This window comes from Neoarius graeffei, chromosome 24 (genome assembly GCF_027579695.1).
Source record: "Neoarius graeffei isolate fNeoGra1 chromosome 24, fNeoGra1.pri, whole genome shotgun sequence".
NCBI lineage: Eukaryota > Metazoa > Chordata > Actinopteri > Siluriformes > Ariidae > Neoarius > Neoarius graeffei.
In genome coordinates, this window is record NC_083592.1 from 50,745,802 (window position 1) to 50,764,857 (window position 19,056).

At 42.9% G+C, this 19,056-nt stretch overlaps 1 protein-coding gene across 1 annotated transcript in view; it reads left to right on the forward strand.

The window, feature by feature from the left end:
- The first annotated feature begins 238 nt into the window (after positions 1 to 238).
- The window catches only part of lrrc74b (leucine rich repeat containing 74B), a 47,396-nt gene continuing 28,578 nt past the window's right edge, over positions 239 to 19,056 (forward strand). Inside the window, exons 1-5 of the mRNA XM_060906755.1 lie at positions 239 to 394; positions 4,654 to 4,849; positions 11,675 to 11,817; positions 11,934 to 12,066; positions 17,877 to 18,083. Coding sequence (XP_060762738.1) covers positions 239 to 394; positions 4,654 to 4,849; positions 11,675 to 11,817; positions 11,934 to 12,066; positions 17,877 to 18,083 — 835 coding nt within the window. The remainder of the gene's footprint in view (positions 395 to 4,653; positions 4,850 to 11,674; positions 11,818 to 11,933; positions 12,067 to 17,876; positions 18,084 to 19,056) is intronic.

The following is a 19,056-nucleotide window of genomic DNA, read 5'->3' on the forward strand; positions in this document are numbered from 1 at the left end:
AGCATGTGGTGTAAAGTTCAGAACTGAAGCTGTGCAGTTAGTCAGTGTGTGTGTCACCATGGTAGCACTGCACTGATTTATTTACACACTGGTTGGAAGCCTAAAATCTTTTTGGTTGAAGGTATGATAATCCTGTCAAAGCTTTAAACCAATAATATATATGTGATTTGATGAGACGTACAGTACAGTTAGATTTTAACACACAGCGACAACCCTGCACAGACTCACAGGCTCAGAGATGGGAGGTAAAAAGGTAGCGAGAGAGACTCTGTTGGCCTCAGTGCGTGAAGATGACGGTGATGAAGGTCATGAAGAGCAGACGTTAGGAGGGATCAGGAGCAGGCCACCCAGCCGACCTCGCAACATCTATAGCCGAGGCAGCGTGGACAGCCAGGTGAGTGGAGCATCGAAAGCAACAGCTGCAGCAGCAGCAAACAGGAGGTTATCAGCTCAAAACCCAGCCTCACTTCTGGCTGAGATTTTAGATTGCTAAAACCTGACTTGCTCATTCACTATCTCAAACTATATCCAAATTTATAAATGTACATGTTTCCAAAATACAGTACTGTGCAAAAGTCTTAGGCACCCTATTGTTTTTTTTTGATACATACTTTGTTATAGATTTCTATTTTATGACTTCTACATTAGGGCGGCACGGTGGTGTAGTGGTTAGCGCTGTCGCCTCACAGCAAGAAGGTCCGGGTTCGAGCCCCGTGGCCAGTGAGGGCCTTTCTGTGCGGAGTTTGCATGTTCTCCCCGTATCTGCGTGGGTTTCCTCTGGGTGCTCCGGTTTCCCCCACAGTCCAAAGACATACAGGTTAGGTTAATTGGTGACTCTAGATTGACCGTGAGTGTGAATGGTTGTCTATGTGTCAGCCCTGTGATGACCTGGCGACTTGTCCAGGGTGTACCCCGCCTTTCGCCCGTAGTCAGCTGGGATAGGCTCCAGCTTGCCTGCGACCCTGTAGAACAGGATAAAGCGGCTAGAGATAATGAGATGAGATGAGACTTCTACATTATCGAGTCAAAACATTACAAAAACATTTTAGAGTCCAAACGTTAGTTTTTTTCCAGCACAAAATTAAATGTTAAAGAAAAAACAGTTTGTATCTGAGCAGCGTATTCCATAAGCGAGCACTTTTCAGATTAAAAAAGAAAACATAATGAAGGCTGCTGGGTTTTGGTGCAAAATGAAGAAGCGAGTGTGACAGTCAAAGTGTCCAGAAGAACTGTGGCTGGTTCTGGAAGACGCTCAGTAAAACCTACAGCTCATTTCCTTCCATATAAAACTGCACTCACTGGACCTCAGACTACTATTTTTTTTAAACCAAAGGGTCGTCTCACACCAAATATTGACTTTGTTTCATTTATTATGGCTCACTGTTTGCTGTTTATCGTATTTTTTAATGTTAAAACATTTAATTTCATTATTTTTAAGCCATTTTTGGCCACGTGTTTCTTTACATGTGTCTAAGGCTTTTGCACAGTATTAAATGCACAGTCTAAATTTACAGCATCTGTAAAGTTGCTTTGGGAAAATTTCTTTAGTTAAAAATCATTATACGAATAATAAAAATGAACTGAAATTCAGATTTTGTCCTGAATCGCTAAAAAGACATGATAGAGGCGAAGAAGAAAACTTTCTGAGATGTAAATAGACATTAAACAGTCAATAATAAAAATACCCTATAATAATAAATAATCCTATTCCACCACTGTAGTAATCCGTACAGTATTATGTCAAGAACCGAACAACTAAGTAAACAGAAATGACATCCATCATTACTTTAAGACATGAAGAAGTGTTTTTTAATGAATAAAAATAAATTAAAAAACATTGAATTCAAAGGCGTGTACAAATTTTGACTTTTTTTTAACGCAATCCTGAGCAGATCCTTAAATTGTTTATCTTTAGCTGAAGGCAGATCATCAAGAAAGGAAAGCTTTTTCACAGATCTTTACGATTTTTGAAAATTTCGTGTACATTCTCTGGTCATATTTTTGAAATGACCAAAAAAAAAAAGTTGACAGAAAAAAACCCAGAATGCTTTTTCGCTGCTTCAATTTCAAAAACAGATGTAGCTCATCTGTCCATAGTCCATGGCTGTAGTCACAAGTGTTCACGTCACTGCAAAACAAAAGGCTCACTACAAAACAAAACGACTTACAGCTATGAACTAATGTTAGGCCTTAAACCGCAACTTTATTAGCATTCCATCCTGTTAGTTCCTTTATAAGCAAGAAATTTTATAAAACTGGCACTTTTTACAAACTTGACTTGAAAACTCCGGCACTCGAGTAACTCCTTTAACCCTCAAATACTCAGCTCTAAGTTTGGACTGAATTCTAGCTCGCTTGTAAGTGAATGAATATCATGCTTAACAGTTATTCCACGAAACTGAGTCGTAACATGAGCTGATAGCCAATGAGGCACGTAGCACCAAATCATGTATGACGAGATTGAGTGGAATAACTGTTTTATTCTATCCACATTCACTGGATTTTGAGAAACAGAGCATTTTTATTTTTTGCAAATTCGACAAATCAAAACTTTATACAAAACGTCCGACAAAATCATTTCCGCTTAGAATGTAAACAAACCGGTGGAATGACAGGAGCAATTTATGAAAAAAATGCTATAATAATAATAATTATTATTATTATTATTATTATTGGGGGCGGCACGGTGGTGTAGTGGTTAGCGCTGTCGCCTCACAGCAAGAAGGTCCTGGGTTCGAGCCCCGGGGCCGGCGAGGGCCTTTCTGTGTGGAGTTTGCATGTTCTCCCCGTGTCTGCGTGGGTTTCCTCCGGGCGCTCCGGTTTCCCCCACAGTCCAAAGACATGCAGGTTAGGTTAACTGGTGACTCTAAATTGACCGTAGGTGTGAATGTGAATGGTTGTCTGTGTCTATGTGTCAGCCCTGTGATGACCTGGCAACTTGTCCAGGGTGTACCCCGCCTTTCGCCCGTAGTCAGCTGGGATAGGCTCCAGCTTGCCTGCGACCCTGTAGAAGGATAAAGCGGCTAGAGATAATGAGATGAGATGAGATGAGAAGAAAAAAATACATTTTTACCATTAAATGCTTTCATTCCATATTTTGTTGCTTTGTTTTTGTATTTTTGGGAGCTTTGTTTGAGTAGAGTTTTTATTTCATCCTCGGTTGATTCAGGAACACGCGCCACCATTTTCTTTTCTTGTTTTTTTTTTTGGCAACTTAAAGGTGCATTACCGCCACCGACTGGGCTGGAGTGTGGAACAGGAGATACTGGAGGGGGAACTATATTCTTTTCATCATTTCTGTTTCTTTTAAATACTTCATAACAAAGCCGCCAGTTTGTTTTTCTCTACTCATGGTATATGAGCTGATATCCTAGCAGTAGAGTAGCCAATCAGCGCACACGACTGCTCATATCCAGTGAATGTGGATAGAATAAATATGTGTTATTTACCAGCTGGGAGGTCCGTCTCGTGAAATACCGTGACCGAGGTCTTGAAAGTGCTGAGCGAGGCCCTCTGGGCCGAGGTCAGTATTCAAGGCCGAGGTCACGGTATTTCACCATATTATATATTTTTTTCTTTACCAAATTATAACAGAAAACGAGAGCGCCCAAAAGGGAAAACCGAGCCGAGACGGCATTTTGAATCCTCATTCATGGCTGTAATGCAAATGGCTTCCTCCTCGGTATACAAGTGCACTTCCATGGCAGGAAAAAAACTACATTTTGCCGCCTATGTAGTCCCCTATTTATACAAAATTGAGTCATTCAGGATTCAGCCATGTTTTTGCTCGGCGTTAGCAACAGTTAGAGGTTTTTAGCTTTCTCCTGAAATGTTTTCTTTTATTTTGTCTTCCTCAGGGTAGTAAAACTCGCTTTCGCTGTGAACACTGTCGTTATCGCTATCTATGCTGTAAAATTAATGCCATTTTGAATCCTCATTCATAGCTGTAATGCAAATTGCTTCCTCCTCAGTATACAAGTGCACTTCCATGGCAGGAAAAAAACTACATTTTGCCGCCTATGTAGTCCCCTATTTATACAAAATTGAGTCATTCAGGATTCAGCCATGTTTTTGCTTGGCGTTAGCAAGTTACAGGTTTTTAGCTTTCTCCTGAAATGTTTTCTTTTATTTCTTCTTCCTCAGGGTAGTAAAACTCACTTTCGCTGTGAACACTGTCGTTATCGCTATCCATGCTGTAAAATTAATGCTATTCTCCTGAGAAATGCTGGCAAAAATTTATAAGATTTTTGATAATCTTATAAATAAATCTTATTAAAAAAAGATAAATGTTGACAAAAAATTCTACTATATTTGTTGTTGTTGTGAATGAGCAAGTCACCATAGGTTCGTAACCGGGGTCCATAACTGGGGTCCGTATCGTAGGACAGGGACCCGCTCGCCAGCCAATCAAAGTGCAGGATTTGATGGAAACCGCACCACGAAAAAAATAAAAAATATTATATCTCATGTATCATCCATGCCGAAGCTACAAGATTATACAATTTCATCATGTTTCATTTCATAATGTCTGAATATGAGTTGAGAGGGAATAAAAATGAGGTATCAATTCAAGACTGGTGAAGCAGACCGTAAGTAAATAATGTGAAGAGAAATCAGAAAATCTAATAGGAGTGAAAGAAATATGTGTCTCAGACAGTCGTTCGAGCAAGTGGCTGCAGCCAGAGAGAGCTGAGAGAAGGGGAGAAATCTGAAGATGATGACGGCGCTGATGAAAATTACAAGGAGGAGGAGGAAAGTGGTCGTAGCAGTGAAGCGGTTGATGGACAGGACGGAGCTGGAGTGTATTTCGCCATGGATGAAGACTATGACACGGAGCTGGAGCCTGAAGGTTATGTAGCAGGAGCTCTTATTAAAAGTGAAAAAGTGTGAGTGAGAGCGTGGGCGATTTCTGTTATGATAGATGGTGTCAGAAAGCTAAGGGCCAGAGAGTGTGTGGTTGGTGCTCCACAGGGAAATAAAGCGGCCTAACAGTCATGAGTCATACTTTTGATTTCAGACAGAATCTCTCTCTCTCTCTCGTTCTCACCTGCTCATTCTGAAGATACAGAGACACCTACGCGGTCTCCTACATCTACACAAATCTGTTTTAACCCCATCAGTAGCATGTATTCTCTCTCTCTCTCTCTCTCTCTCTCTCTCTCTCTCTCTCTCTCTGTCTAGCTGGCTGTTTATTCAGCTTATTAAAGATGACCATCTGCTGTATTAATGCACTGCGCTGCTTCTGCACGGCTTAATGAACGCCTTGGGAATTTTTCCTCATTTATCATAATTTGGCGTCTTAATGACGAACAACAGTGTGCCGTCAGATATGATTTACCAATGGCAAATACTGTATTTCACTTTGACAAGAAGTGTTACAACCCTATCTTTGTTATCTCTAAAAAGCAGTTAATATCAGTGAGAACCGAAGGTCTTAATATAAATCAAATATCAAAAACAATCAACAGAGTTGTGGTTTATGCTTAGCATTGCAATGAGCGATGACAAAACAATAAACAAAACAATAGTTGCGCCAATCCAAGCAAAAAAAATGCATAGCTAATGTAACAACAGTAGCTGTGTTTCCATGAACCTGCTTAATGCGCAATTTGAAATTGCAAACTAAAAACTAGAAGGGCACTCAGTAGAGTGTATACCTCCACCAAGCCACATATTATCAACATCAAAATCAAATCACTTGAACCTAGGATAATACTAAAGCTGTTCACCAAATTTCATCCAAATCCGTTTACTACTTTTTGAGTTACATTGGGAACAGAAAAAAAAATCCTGGATCCGCATACATATCTGGATTTGCATCAAAATCTAATGAATTGTTCCTTGGCCCATGGTCTACTTTTGCACCAAATTTCATCCAAATTCATTATTTAGTTTTTGAGTTACGTTGGGAAAAGGCAAAAAATCCTGGATCTGCATACATATCTAGATCCTGGATCTGCATACTTATCCGGATTTGCATCAAAATCTAATCAATTGTTCCTTGCTCCATGGCTCACCTTTCCTCCAAATTTCATCCAAATCCGTTCACTGATTTTTGAGTTATGTTGGGAAAAGGCAAAAAATAATAATAAATCCTAGATCCACATACATATCTGGATCCTGGATTCGCATGCATATCCATATTTGTATCAAAATCTAAGCAATTGTTCCTTGGCCCATGGCTCACCTTTGCACCAAATTTCATCCAAATTCGTTCAATACTTTTTGAGTTACATTGGGGAAAAAAATCCTGGATCCACATACATATCCAGATTTGCATCAAACTCTAATGAATTGTTCCTTGGCCCATGGTCCACTTTTGCACCAAATTTCATCCAAATTCATTATTTAGTTTTTGAGTTACGTTGGGAAAAGGCAAAAAATCCTGGATCTGCATACATATCTAGATCCTGGATCTGCATACTTATCCGGATTTGCATCAAAATCTAATCAATTGTTCCTTGCTCCATGGCTCACCTTTCCTCCAAATTTCATCCAAATCCGTTCACTGATTTTTGAGTTATGTTGAGAAAAGGCAAAAAATAATAATAAATCCTAGATCCGCATACATATCTGGATCCTGGATTTGCATACATATCCGTATTTGTATCAAAATCGAAGCAACTGTTCCTTAGCTCGTGGCTCACCTATGCACCAAATTTCATCCAAATTCATTCACTATGTTTTGAGGTACATTGGGAACAAACAAACAAAAAAGTCCTACAAGTCAAGCAAGGAGAAATATCATATAAAGAAAGACTTATTCAGTTGGATCTGTTCCCTCTTACCCATGACCGCGAAGTCAAGGACTTAGTTTTTCTTTATAAGGCTTTATATGGACATGCTGACACTAGTTTCTTAAAATATGTAAGTCATGGTCACACACGACAATCCCAGTCTGGTGGAATTAAGTACTTAATGTGTACAAGGATCAGTTAATTAATGTCTTTGATGCTGACAGGCCTTGTTCGTGGAGCCTCTGTCGTAATTGTGGTTGCCATTGGCAACAATAGATTTTATTTGTGTTTTTCTTTTGCCTAAGGCTTTTGAGATTTTTAATGTTTTAGTAGCGAGGTGCCTTGCATGGGACTCTAGATCCCATTCGCACCTACCCTTTTGGACCTAATTTTTTTGTGGTTTTGTTTCATTTGCATGTCTTGTAAATTTGTAATTTTGTTGTTTGAAGGCCAATAAAGCTGTTAAAAATTAAAAAAAAAAAAATCCTGGATCCACATACTGTATATATCTGGATTTGCATCAAAATCTAATCAATTATTCCTTGGCCCATGGCTCACCTTTCCTCCAAATTTCATCCAAATCTGTTCACTACTTTGTGAGTTACATTGGGAACAGACAAACAATCAAATAAACAAACAGAGGTGAAAACATAACATTCTCCAACTTTGTTTGTGCAGGTGTAAAAAGTAAGTAAGTAAAACACGTGACCGTCAAAAAATGTATACGCTCAGACGAGTTGGTTTTTCGGACAATTCAACGAAGCAATAGTTTGCAAAATTGAAATGGAGCCTCATTTTTCACCTTTCAGTCACAGGACATGACATGAGGAACAAAACCAATGAAAATCACTGTGCCAACACTAATCAGGTCTTACTGGAGATCTGTTGCCATGTTTAACTGGAATAACTATCGCGAGAATCACATCACTCAATGGAAACCCATCTAGTGTGAAAGATGGACTGTGGTAAACAGGCAAACGTTACAGTATGTTTTGCTGTCTAACCTTTTGACCTCTTTTTTAACCATTGTGGAATTGACAAGAACCAGAATTGATGAGATTCAAAAGATACTCACTCACTTCTTCTATCTTGTCCTACTTATGTATTTGGGGTTACTACCATGTGGACCCTATTGATCCACGTCATATTAATTGGAGCATAGTTTTACGCCAGATGCCCTTCCTGCCACAGGCCTCCCACTTCCAGGCTTGGGAAACAACCATCCACACCTATGGACAGTTTAGAGTAGCCAGTTAACCTAACCTGCATGTTTCTGTCTGTAGGGGGGGAAACCGGAGCACCCATAGGAAACCCATGCAGACACGGGGAGAACATGCAAACTCCACACAGAAAGATCACTGTCAGCTACTGGGCTTGAACCCAGAACCTTCTTGCTGTGAGGCAACAGTGCTAACCACTACACCACCATACCACCCAAAATTAAAATGATACTCAAAGTCATGGGCGGCACGGTGGTGTAGTGGTTAGCGCTGTCGCCTCGCAGCAAGAAGGTCCAGGTTCAAGCTCTGTGGCCGGCGAGGGCCTTTCTGTGTGGAGTTTGCATGTTGTCCGCGTGGGTTTCCTCCGGGTGCTCTGGTTTCCCCCACAGTCCAAAGACATGCAGGTTAGGTTAACTGGTGACTCTAAATTGACCGTAGGTGTGAATGGTTGTCTGTGTCTATGTGTCAGCCCTGTGATGACCTGGCGACTTGTCCAGGGTGTACCCCGCCTTTTGCCCGTAGTCAGCTGGGATAGGCTCCAGCTTGCCTGCGACCCTGTAGAACAGGATAAAGCGGCTAGATATAATGAGATGAGATGAGACTCAAAGTCATTGTGGCTGATTTGAATAAGACGTCTTTAGCAAACGGTACGACTTAAATGGGAATTTTGCAGGTTCAGTTCATTCATTCATTTTCTTTCAGTAAGGCATATTTCCATTTATTATACAAAAGAAAACCCCTCAAAACAAAACAGGCTTTCTTATGCCATCCATTTTTTCAGACCATAACCATTTGAGCACACACCTCATTCTAATCCCCTTCTCTCCACTCATACGACTTAAAGGCAGCCTGATACCACAGCATGGTTTAATTCCCACATTATTCTCCTCTAACAGCACAGCTCGGACAGTGTGTCTCGCTGTAACATGAACAGAAAAGTGCTCCATGCTGTAGATAATCTTGTAAAAGAAGAGGGTTCCTCAAGGGTTATTATGATAGTTGAGGAGTTCTTAGCTCACTAAAGAAACATTCTCTAAAAGTGATACTCCTCGTGATCCCTTTATGACAGAAACCTGCAAAGTGGGTTTTTTGTTGTTGTTTTAATTAGAAAGAGTTAGAACCCTTTTTTGGGGGGGAAGCTCAAAACTCCATAATTATCCAATGAAACATTAAAGAACCTTACAGAACCCTTTAGGGTAGGTGTGCAATACAAACTCCAAATTATTGGTCATTATTTTCTTCTTAACACCAAGAACCTGTTGGTAGTTTAACATTTAGAAAAAAACCTTTGAGAAAAATGGGCTCTTTTTTAAATTTTATGATTGCTGGGTTACTTGCCCAAACTGATAATCACATCATCAGGGTTTTTTTTGGCTAATCAGACACAAGGTATACCACTACATTTGCCAGACCAGTTGGGGGTTAGGCACCTTGCTCAAGGACACTTAAGCCAATCCTGCTGGTTCAGGGAATCAAACCAGCAACCTTGTGATCCCAAAGCTGTTTCTCTAACCATTTGACCATGGTTTCCCCTAAAGGGCTCTTCAAGGGTTCTATATGTGTTCACTGGAGAATTATGGGTTCTATATGGAACTCATTCTGATCAAGAAACACTGTTCTATAGTTCTATCTTTAATGATGCCCTCATAAGGATAACTGAAGAATCCTTATGATGTCTAAATTTGTGGAGGGATCTATCAAAAAGGGTTACAAGCAGAACCATTTTAGAAGGCTAAGAACCCATAATTACCCATAATTGGTCTTCTTGGGGTCGCAACAGCAGACAATGTCTCTCCATCTCCCCTTCTCCTCTATATCTTCTTCTATCATACCAACTGTCCTCATGTCCTCCTTCACCACATCCATAAATCTCATCTTTGCTCTTCCTCCTTTCCTTCTACCTGGCAACTCCATCTCCAGCATTCTTTTCCCCCAATATACCCTGGATCTCTTCTCTGTATGTGTCCAAACCATCTCAATCTCGCCTTTCTCACTTTGTCTCCAAGCCGTCCTACATGTCCTGTCCCTCTAATATCCTCATTTCTAATCCAACTACTCATAATTGGTACTTGATACAATCTTTTTTTTTAAAGGTTGTTCCCCAAGGGTTCTTTAAGGGTTTGTTGAGTAATTAGGGGTTCTTAGACTCCTAAATAGACTCAACTTGGAACCTTTCCGATTGTAAAATTATATATAGAATCTTTATTAATATATTCCCAAGAGAGATAACTGAAGAGATAATGGTTTATGTAAATGCATTCTTTCTAATACATTATTGTTTCTATAGTAACAGCTGATGAACAGGGATTTGTATAATGGACACTACATAATCTAAGACTAATAATAAACGCATCAAAAATGTGCTGTTGTTTTACAGAGAAAACATTGTGTTAATGGTGATGTTTTGTCTGAGCAGATATTTAACATTTTTGGAAAGTGTAAGAGTTATAGGCTTGGTTTATAAAGTTTTCCAGAAAGGAAAAGTCTTCAGGACTGAGGAGTTTATGCGCTCAGGATTCTGGGAAAAATTACTGTTGGTTTTGTTTTGTTTGTTTTTTTTTTGAGAGAGAGAGAGAGAGAGAGAGAGAGAGAGAGAGACAGGGGGGTGCTGAGAGAATGAGATAACAGGAATTATTCTATCCACATTCACTGGATATGAACAGTCGCCTGCTCTGATTGGCTACTCACCTACTAGGATATCAGCTCATATACCGTGAGTAGAGAAAAACAAAATGGCGGAGCATGTAGCTGAAGCAACCCAGGATGAAATTAAAACTCTACTCGAAAACAAAAATACAAAAAAAAACAACAAAATATGGAATGAAAGTATTTGATGGTAAGAGCGAATCTTTGTTTATTTTTCAAGAATTATTATTATTTTAGCATTTTTTCACAAATTGCTCCTGTCATTTCGCCAGTTTGTTTACATTTTTCATCTTTAAGCATTAAAATTTGTTGAATTTTTTTAGACTGGTTCAAAAGCTCAAAGAAGTTTGAAAATTACAGAACTGAAATGTCCAAGGAAGAATTAAATAAATGTCTAAAGCTATTCTATGCCTCGACAGCACGACAGCAAGACGGCGCTTTCAACAAAAAACAAACAAAAAAACACTCAAGTCAATTCATGCAGCCATCGATAGGTTTTTATGAAGTCCGTCAAAGCAGAAATGATTTTGTCGGATGTTTTGTGTAAAGTTTTTATTTATCGAATTTGCAAAAAATAAAAATAAAAATGCCCTGTTTCTCAAAATCCAGTGAATGTGGATAGAATAAAACAGTTATTCCACTCAATCTCATCGTACATGGATTATAACTATCAGCTCATGTACGACTCGATTTCATGGAATAACTGTTAAATATCTTTTGGACCTTCCAAAACATTACAGCTAACTTTAAACTGTTAAAATGCACCCCGTATTGTTCATTAATAAACTAATGATTGTAATCACTGGCAATTTGATGTGGAATAAGCAGAAAAACGCACCCAGACTGTGCTGTTATACAAAGCTTATGCACTTGTGGGAGGTGGGATTAGGGGGTCATGGCACTCCTCTACATGGTGTGACATATCACTGACTTATTTTCATATAAGTGCATGTTCTTTTGTGTTATACCTTACATAATAAAGCCACGCTGATGATGACGATAATGATGATGATGGTCACAGAAATGACAGTCTCAAAGATAAAGAAATGTCACACCCTGAATACTTTGCAGATGAGCCAGGGAGGTACGACCCTACAGGTGAGGCACGTTACCGAGAGGTGTGTAAGATGTTCAATGTAGTTCCAGTGTCCTACTTCCTCAGAAACATACGCAGCACGGAACTGAACATGATGCACCACGGACTCGGCCCTCAGGTGATCCCAAAATTCTACTACAAAAATTGCAGCTAAAGCAGTTTAAATCTAAATGATGAATCCTGACAATTAATATGACTGAAGCAGAGAATAAATAATATAGAGCACTCCTGTAGGGTAGCAAAGCCTTGGCGGTTCCCTTGGTAACCAACACCTTCATTGTGAAGCTGAATCTGCGAGATAATGGAATGGAGGGAGAAGGTGGAGCTGCCATAGCTGACATGCTGAAGGAGAACCTTTACATCACAGGTACTTTTCTGTCTTTCACGAGCATCTTCTTTTATACACACAACACACACAGGTCAACCCTGTCTACACACAACACACACACACACACACACACACACACACACTTTATTGACTTTGTTCAAATTTGTTCAAAGTCAATATATATCTTTCACAATTAGATGGAAATAGCCTTCAGTTGTCCAGCCAATTAAAACCAAGATTTTTATATCCGTTAGATTAAAACCAAGATTGGTTTTAATCTAACGGATATAAAAATACTGTTGTTATTTTAATAAGGAATTCAATTTGAAGAGAATAAAGATGATTGGCTAACTTTATGTGTGAAAGCTTAATGCATTAGTCTATTTCGTATTTTTTTATTATAAATGCAATATTATAAAAATGGCATATACTGCATGTGATAATGGGCTTTATTCTATCCACGTTCATGGGATATGAGCAAACACGTGCTCTGATTGGCTACTCTACTACTAGGCTATCAGCTCATATACCATGAGTAGAGAAAACAGCATGCTGCTGAAACAACCGAGGACGAAATAAAAACTCTACTTGAAAACAAAAACCCAAAAATTGTTATCAAGTATTTAGAATTAACAGAAATAGCTAAGGTGGCACGGTGGTGTAGAGGTTAGCGCTTTCGCCTCACAGCAAGAAGGTCCAGGTTCGAGCCCCGTGGCTGGCGAGGGCCTTTCTGTGCAGTTTGCATGTTCTCCCCGTGTCCGCATGGGGTTGCTCCGGTTTCCCCCACAGTCCAAAGACATGCAGGTTAGGTTAACTGGTGACTCTAAATTGACCGTGAGTGTGAATGATTGTCTATGTGTCAGCCCTGTGATGACCTGGCGACTTGTTCAGGGTGTACCCCGCCTTTCGCCCATAGTCAGCTGGGATAGGCTCCAGCTTGCCTGCAACCCTGTAGAACAGGATAAAGCGGCTAGAGATAATGAGATGAGATATATGCACTTCCCAATATCGACTGTTCCACACTCCAGCCCAGTTGGTGGCGGTAATGCACCTTTAAGTTGGTTTGCCAACCACCAAGAAATCTGAAAGAGAAGAAAACCCCAAAAAATACAAAAAAAACCCCAGCAACAAAATATGGAATAAAAGTATTTGATGGTAAGAACGTATCTTTTTTTATTTTTCAAGAATTATTATTGCTTTTTTCACAAATTACTCCTGTCATTTTGCCAGTTTGTTTTCATTCTAAGCAGAAATGATTTTGTCAGACGTTTTGCATAAAGTTTTTATTTATCGAATTTGCAAAAAGTAAAAATAACTGCCACCTTATTGTGGTGGAGGGGTTTGTGTGCTTGAATGATCCTAGGAGCTATGTTGTCGGGGGCATTATGCCCCTGTTAGGGTTTCCCAAGGCAGACAGGTCCTAGGTGACAGGCCAGACCAAGAGCAGTTCACCAAAAAAAAACCCTATGGAGAAAAAATCCAGGACCGTGACGTCGCCCGGTAGGACGCAGCCGGGGCCCCACCCTGGAGCCAGGTCCGGGGTTGGGGCTCGTATGCGAGCGCTTGGTGGCCGGGCCTTTGCCCATGGGGCCCGGCCGGGCTCAGCCCGAAGAGGTGACGTGGGCCCGTCCTCCTGTGGGTTCACCACCCACAGAGGTAGCAGTAGGGGTTTGGTGCAGTGTGGATTGGGTGGCAGTCGAAGGCAGGGGCCTCGACGACCTGATCCCCGGACACAGCGGCTGGCTGTTGGGACATGGAATGTCACTTCGCTGGGGGGGAAGGAGCCTGAGCTTGTGCGGGAGGTTGAGAGGTACCGGCTAGAGATAGTCGGGCTCACTTCCACGCACAGCTTGGGCTCTGGAACCCAGCTCCTCGAGAGGGGCTGGACTTTCCACTTCTCTGGAGTCGCCCGTGGTGAGCAGCGGCGGGCTGGTGTGGGCTTCCTTATAGCTCCCCAGCTCAGCCGCCATGTGTTGGAGTTTACCCCAGTGAACGAGAGGGTCGCCTCTCTGCGCCTTCGGATTGGGGAGAGGGCTCTTGCTGTTGTTTGTGCCTACGGGCCAAATAGCAGTATAGAGTATCCGGCCTTCTTGGAGTCCCTGGGAGAGGTACTGAGGGGTGCTCAGACTGGGGACTCCATTGTGCTCCTGGGGGACTTCAATGCTCACGTGGGTGATGACAGTGACACCTGGAGGGGCGTGGTTGGGAGGAACGGCCTCCCCGATCTGAACCCGAGTGGTGTTTTGTTATTGGACTTCTGTGCTAGTCACAGTTTGTCCATAACGAACACCATGTTTGAGCATAGGGGTGTCCATAAGTGCACGTGGCACCAGGACACCTTAGGTCGGAGGTCGATGATCGACTTTGTAGTCGTGTCATCTGATCTCCGACCCTATGTCTTGGACACTCGGGTGAAGAGAGGGGCTGAGTTGTCAACTGATCACCACCTGGTGGTGAGTTGGATCCGCTGGCGGAGGAGGAAGCTGGACAGACCTGGCAGGCCCAAACGTATGGTGAGGGTCTGCTGGGAACGTCTGGCCGAGCACTCTGTTGGGGAGGTCTTTAACTCCCACCTCCGGGAGAGCTTTTCCCAGCTTCCGAGGGAGGCGGGGGACATTGAGTCTGAGTGGACCATGTTCTCTACCTCCATTGTGGACGCAGCTGTTCGGAGCTGTGGCCGCAAGGTCTCCGGTGCCTGTCGTGGCGGCAATCCCCGAACCCGGTGGTGGACACCGGAAGTAAGGGATGCCGTCAAGCTGAAGAAGGAGTCCTATCGGGCCATGTTGACCTCCGGGACTCCTGAGGCAGCCGACGGGTATCGGCAGGCCAGGCGTGCTGCAGCTCGGGCAGTTGCGGATGCAAAAACTCGGAACTGGGAGGAGTTCGGGGAGGCCATGGAGAAGGACTATCGGTCGGCCTCGAAGAAATTCTGGCAAACCGTCCGGCGCCTCAGGAGGGGGAAGCAGTACTCTGCCAACAGTGCGGGTGGGGAGCTGTTGACCTCGACTGGGGACATTGTCGGGCGGTGGAAGGAATACTTTGAGGATCTCCTCAATCCCACCGTCATGTCTTCCACTGAGGAGACTGAGGCTGATGACTCAGAGGTGGACTCGTCCATTACCCAAGCCGAAGTCACTGAGGTGGTTTGCAAGCTCCTCGGTGGCAAGGCACCGGGGGTGGATGAGATCCGCCCTGAGTATCTCAAGTCTCTGGATGTTGTGGGGCTGTCTTGGTTGACACGCCTCTGCAACATCGCGTGGCGGTCGGGGACAGTGCCTCTGGAGTGGCAGACTGGGGTGGTGGTCCCTCTTTTTAAGAAAGGGGACCGGAGAGTGTGCTCCAATCATAGGGGAATCACACTTCTCAGCCTCCCAGGGAAAGTTTACTCCAGGGTACTGGAGAGGAGAATTCGACCAATAGTCAAACCTCGTATCCAGGAGGAACAATGCGGTTTTCGTCCTGGTCATGGAACACTGGACCAGCTCTATACCCTTCATAGGGTGCTCGAGGGTTCATGGGAGTTTGCCCAACCAGTCCACATGTGCTTTGTGGATCTGGAGAAGGCATTCGACCGTGTCCCCCGTGGTATTCTGTGGGGGGTGCTTCGGGAGTATGGGGTTCGGGGCTCTTTGCTAAGGGCTGTCCGGTCCCTGTACGAACGGAGCAGGAGTCTGGTTCGCATTGCCGGCAGTAAGTCAGACCTGTTCCCAGTGCATGTTGGACTCCGTCAGGGCTGCCCTTTGTCACTGGTTCTGTTCATAATTTTTATGGACAGAATTTCTAGGCACAGCCAGGGGCCGGAAGGAATCCTGTTTGGGAACCACAGGATTTCATCTCTGCTTTTTGCGGATGATGTTGTCCTGTTGGCTTCTTCAAACCAGGACCTTCAGCATGCACTGGGGCGGTTTGCAGTCGAGTGTGAAGCGGCTGGGATGAGAATCAGCACCTCCAAGTCCGAGGCCATGGTTCTTGACCAGAAAAGTGTGGTTTGCCCTCTCTAGGTTGGTGGAGAAGTCCTGCCTCAAGTGGAGGAGTTTAAGTATCTCGGGATCTTGTTCACGAGTGAGGGAAGGATGGAGCGTGAGATCGACAGGCGAATCGGTGCAGCCTCCGCAGTGATGCGGTCGCTTTACCGGTCCGTCGTGGTGAAGAAGGAGCTGAGCCAAAAGGCGAAGCTCTCAATTTACCGGTCGATCTACGTTCCGACTCTCACCTATGGTCATGAGCTTTGGGTAATGACAGAAAGAACAAGATCGCGGATACAAGCGGCTGAAATGAATTTCCTTCGCAGGGTGGCTGGGCGCTCCCTTAGAGATAGGGTAAGAAGCACAGTCACTCGGGAGGAGCTTGGAGTAGAGCCGCTGCTCCTCCACATCGAGAGGAACCAGCTGAGGTGGCTCGGGCATCTTTTTCGGATGCCTCCTGGACGCCTCCCTGGGGAGGTGTTCCAGGCATGTCCCCCCGGGAGGAGGCCCCGGGGAAGACCCAGGACACGCTGGAGGGACTATGTCTCTCAGCTGGCCTGGGAACGCCTCGGTGTTCTTCCCGAGGAGCTGGCCGAGGTGTCTGGGGAAAGGGAAGTTTGGGCTTCCATGCTTAGACTGCTGCCTCCGCGACCCGGTCCTGGATAAGTGGAAGAAGACGAGATGAAAAATAAAAATGCTCTGTTTCTCAAAATCCAGTGAATGTGGATAGAATAAAAGTTATTCCACTCAATCTCATCATACATGGCTTATAGACAACTCAGTGCTACGCACCTCATCGACTATCAGCTCATGTACGACTCGATTCCATGGCATAACCGTTAATGATTGTTGAAATTCCACAAATCTGTAAAACTCAGATTTTCCACTCTATACACACATCACATAATTCCATTTTGGATAAACTGTTTTGTAAAATATAAGTTAATACTTATCATTTTAAGTTTTAAATCATTTTAATTGCCTTGGCCAAGGCCATTGCTGGGACAACAACTCCCACTGAAGATCACTGCAGTCAGACTCTCTCTGTATTCCTCCCCCCACTTCCCAAGGTCGCCGTTTTTACCCCCAGTGTGACAAGTGGGTAAGCGCTGTCTGGCTGCAGGACCGGACTGCTTGTTTGCACTCAGTTACCTGCCCCCCCCTTACTCCCTCCCATGATTTCCCCCTCCCTCACTCCCTTCCCCCTCGAGTCCCGAGTTTTCATGTTGTAAAGTGTACTGTGTTTTTTGTGCTTATGTGCTGAGGTGTTTTTTTAATGTTCCCACACTGTACTTCCCACAGAAGCATAGTGTGGGGGTTGTTTTTTTTCTCCTCCTCTCCCCTCATGTTATTCTGTATTTTTCATCCCTGTCTTCCTGTCCTATCTATCCCTGTGTCAATTGTATGTATGTATGTATATGTACAGACGGGTTGACGGCTAATTTTGCTGGTACTTGTGACTAGTGACAATAAAGGGCTCATTCATTCATTCATTCATTCATTTTAAGTTTCCGTCTCTCATCTTCCTGTTCAAAATGGCCGCCACATAAAGCTACACCATTCAGCTACAACCCCAAGGTGTTGTTTTTTTTTTATGACAAGAAGACATACTGTGTCTTAAACCACATCAGCAAGTGTTTGTTTGATATCCCTGAAGAACTGGAAACAGACTGAAGAAGATATTTACTGACATTTTTTTTTCCGTGATGTCCATTGTTACCATGTTGGCAGTATTAGCCTTTTTAGTTTTCAACTTCAGACACCAAATATGGCTAGTTAACTATATTTATTTTGTTTCCCAAGATAAGATAGCATAATATGAAAATGTCTGAAACTGTGCATTTCACACTCCACTAAAAGCATTTGTTGGTGACCTTTTTGTAGAAATAGATCTTTCAGAGAACAATCTCAGTGAATGTGGGATAAAGGCTCTGGCCAGCATGCTGCTCGAGAACACCACCCTCATCTCCCTTAACCTTTCTGGGAACCATCTGGATGAGCAAGCGGCTAAACACCTGGCTCCAGCACTGACCAAAAACCAGCACCTGCAGCATCTGGACCTGAGCCATAACCAGCTGGGTGAAGCAGCAGGTAGAGCCTGAGAGAAGAGAGATGAAAGCTTATGATGAGAGGCTCATTTTGGAGTCATTCAGTTGTGGTGTTATTATTATTATTATTATTATTATTATTATCTGATTACCAGGAATGAATTGCCACCAATCCCTTCTTGCCTCATGAAGTGCCTATTAGGAAGCGATCATTCAGGGCCAGAAATCATTAAAGCGAGACGGCCTTTCGATTTCATAAAATTGGTGAAATTTAGTTCCTTCTGAAATGTGGTCATTGTGATATATATTTATTTCTGTAATATCTCACAAAATATCAGGCCATTCTGTGGCTGGGAAGTTATTTAATTTGAGGGGATTAAAGCAAATAATGTGCATGAAATCGCTCGCTTCATGCAGTCAAGCAGACAGAGGAAGTCCGTGTGTGTACGCATGCGCAGGTTTACCTTTGAGCGTGCACTGACAGTTCCATCATTCTGTCGCTAAATGAACAGCTGATCACACCGAGGTGCTCGCTGACCGCCGATATTTATTAGTTTGGTCCTGTGTTTCCTTTCCTTCGTATACAACATAACATCTTTTCTTCTTGCTTTCCATTACTGTAGTTGGTCTTTCACGTTTCATTCGCACACTCATGTCCTCCATTTTTCTCTCCTGTTTCAAATTTGTATCCCACAATGCCTTGCGCAAACGGGGAAAGCCCACCACATGATGCATGACGTAGTATCTTGAATTGGGTCATGGTGAAGCAGGAAAAAATCAGTGGAGAATTTAGGGCCATGTGGCTCTGAATTCATTAATTGTTCTATTTTTTTTAAAAAAATTATAAAATTGGAAATCTATGATTTGAATTCAGTAGCTTTCTGTCCACTAAACAAAAATAAAAATTGGGTGTCGGGGAAAATTCTTTTTATGACCTCATCTCATCTCATCTCATTTTCTTCCACTTATCCGGGACCGGGTCGCGGAGGCAGCAGTCTGAGCATGGAAGCCCAAAC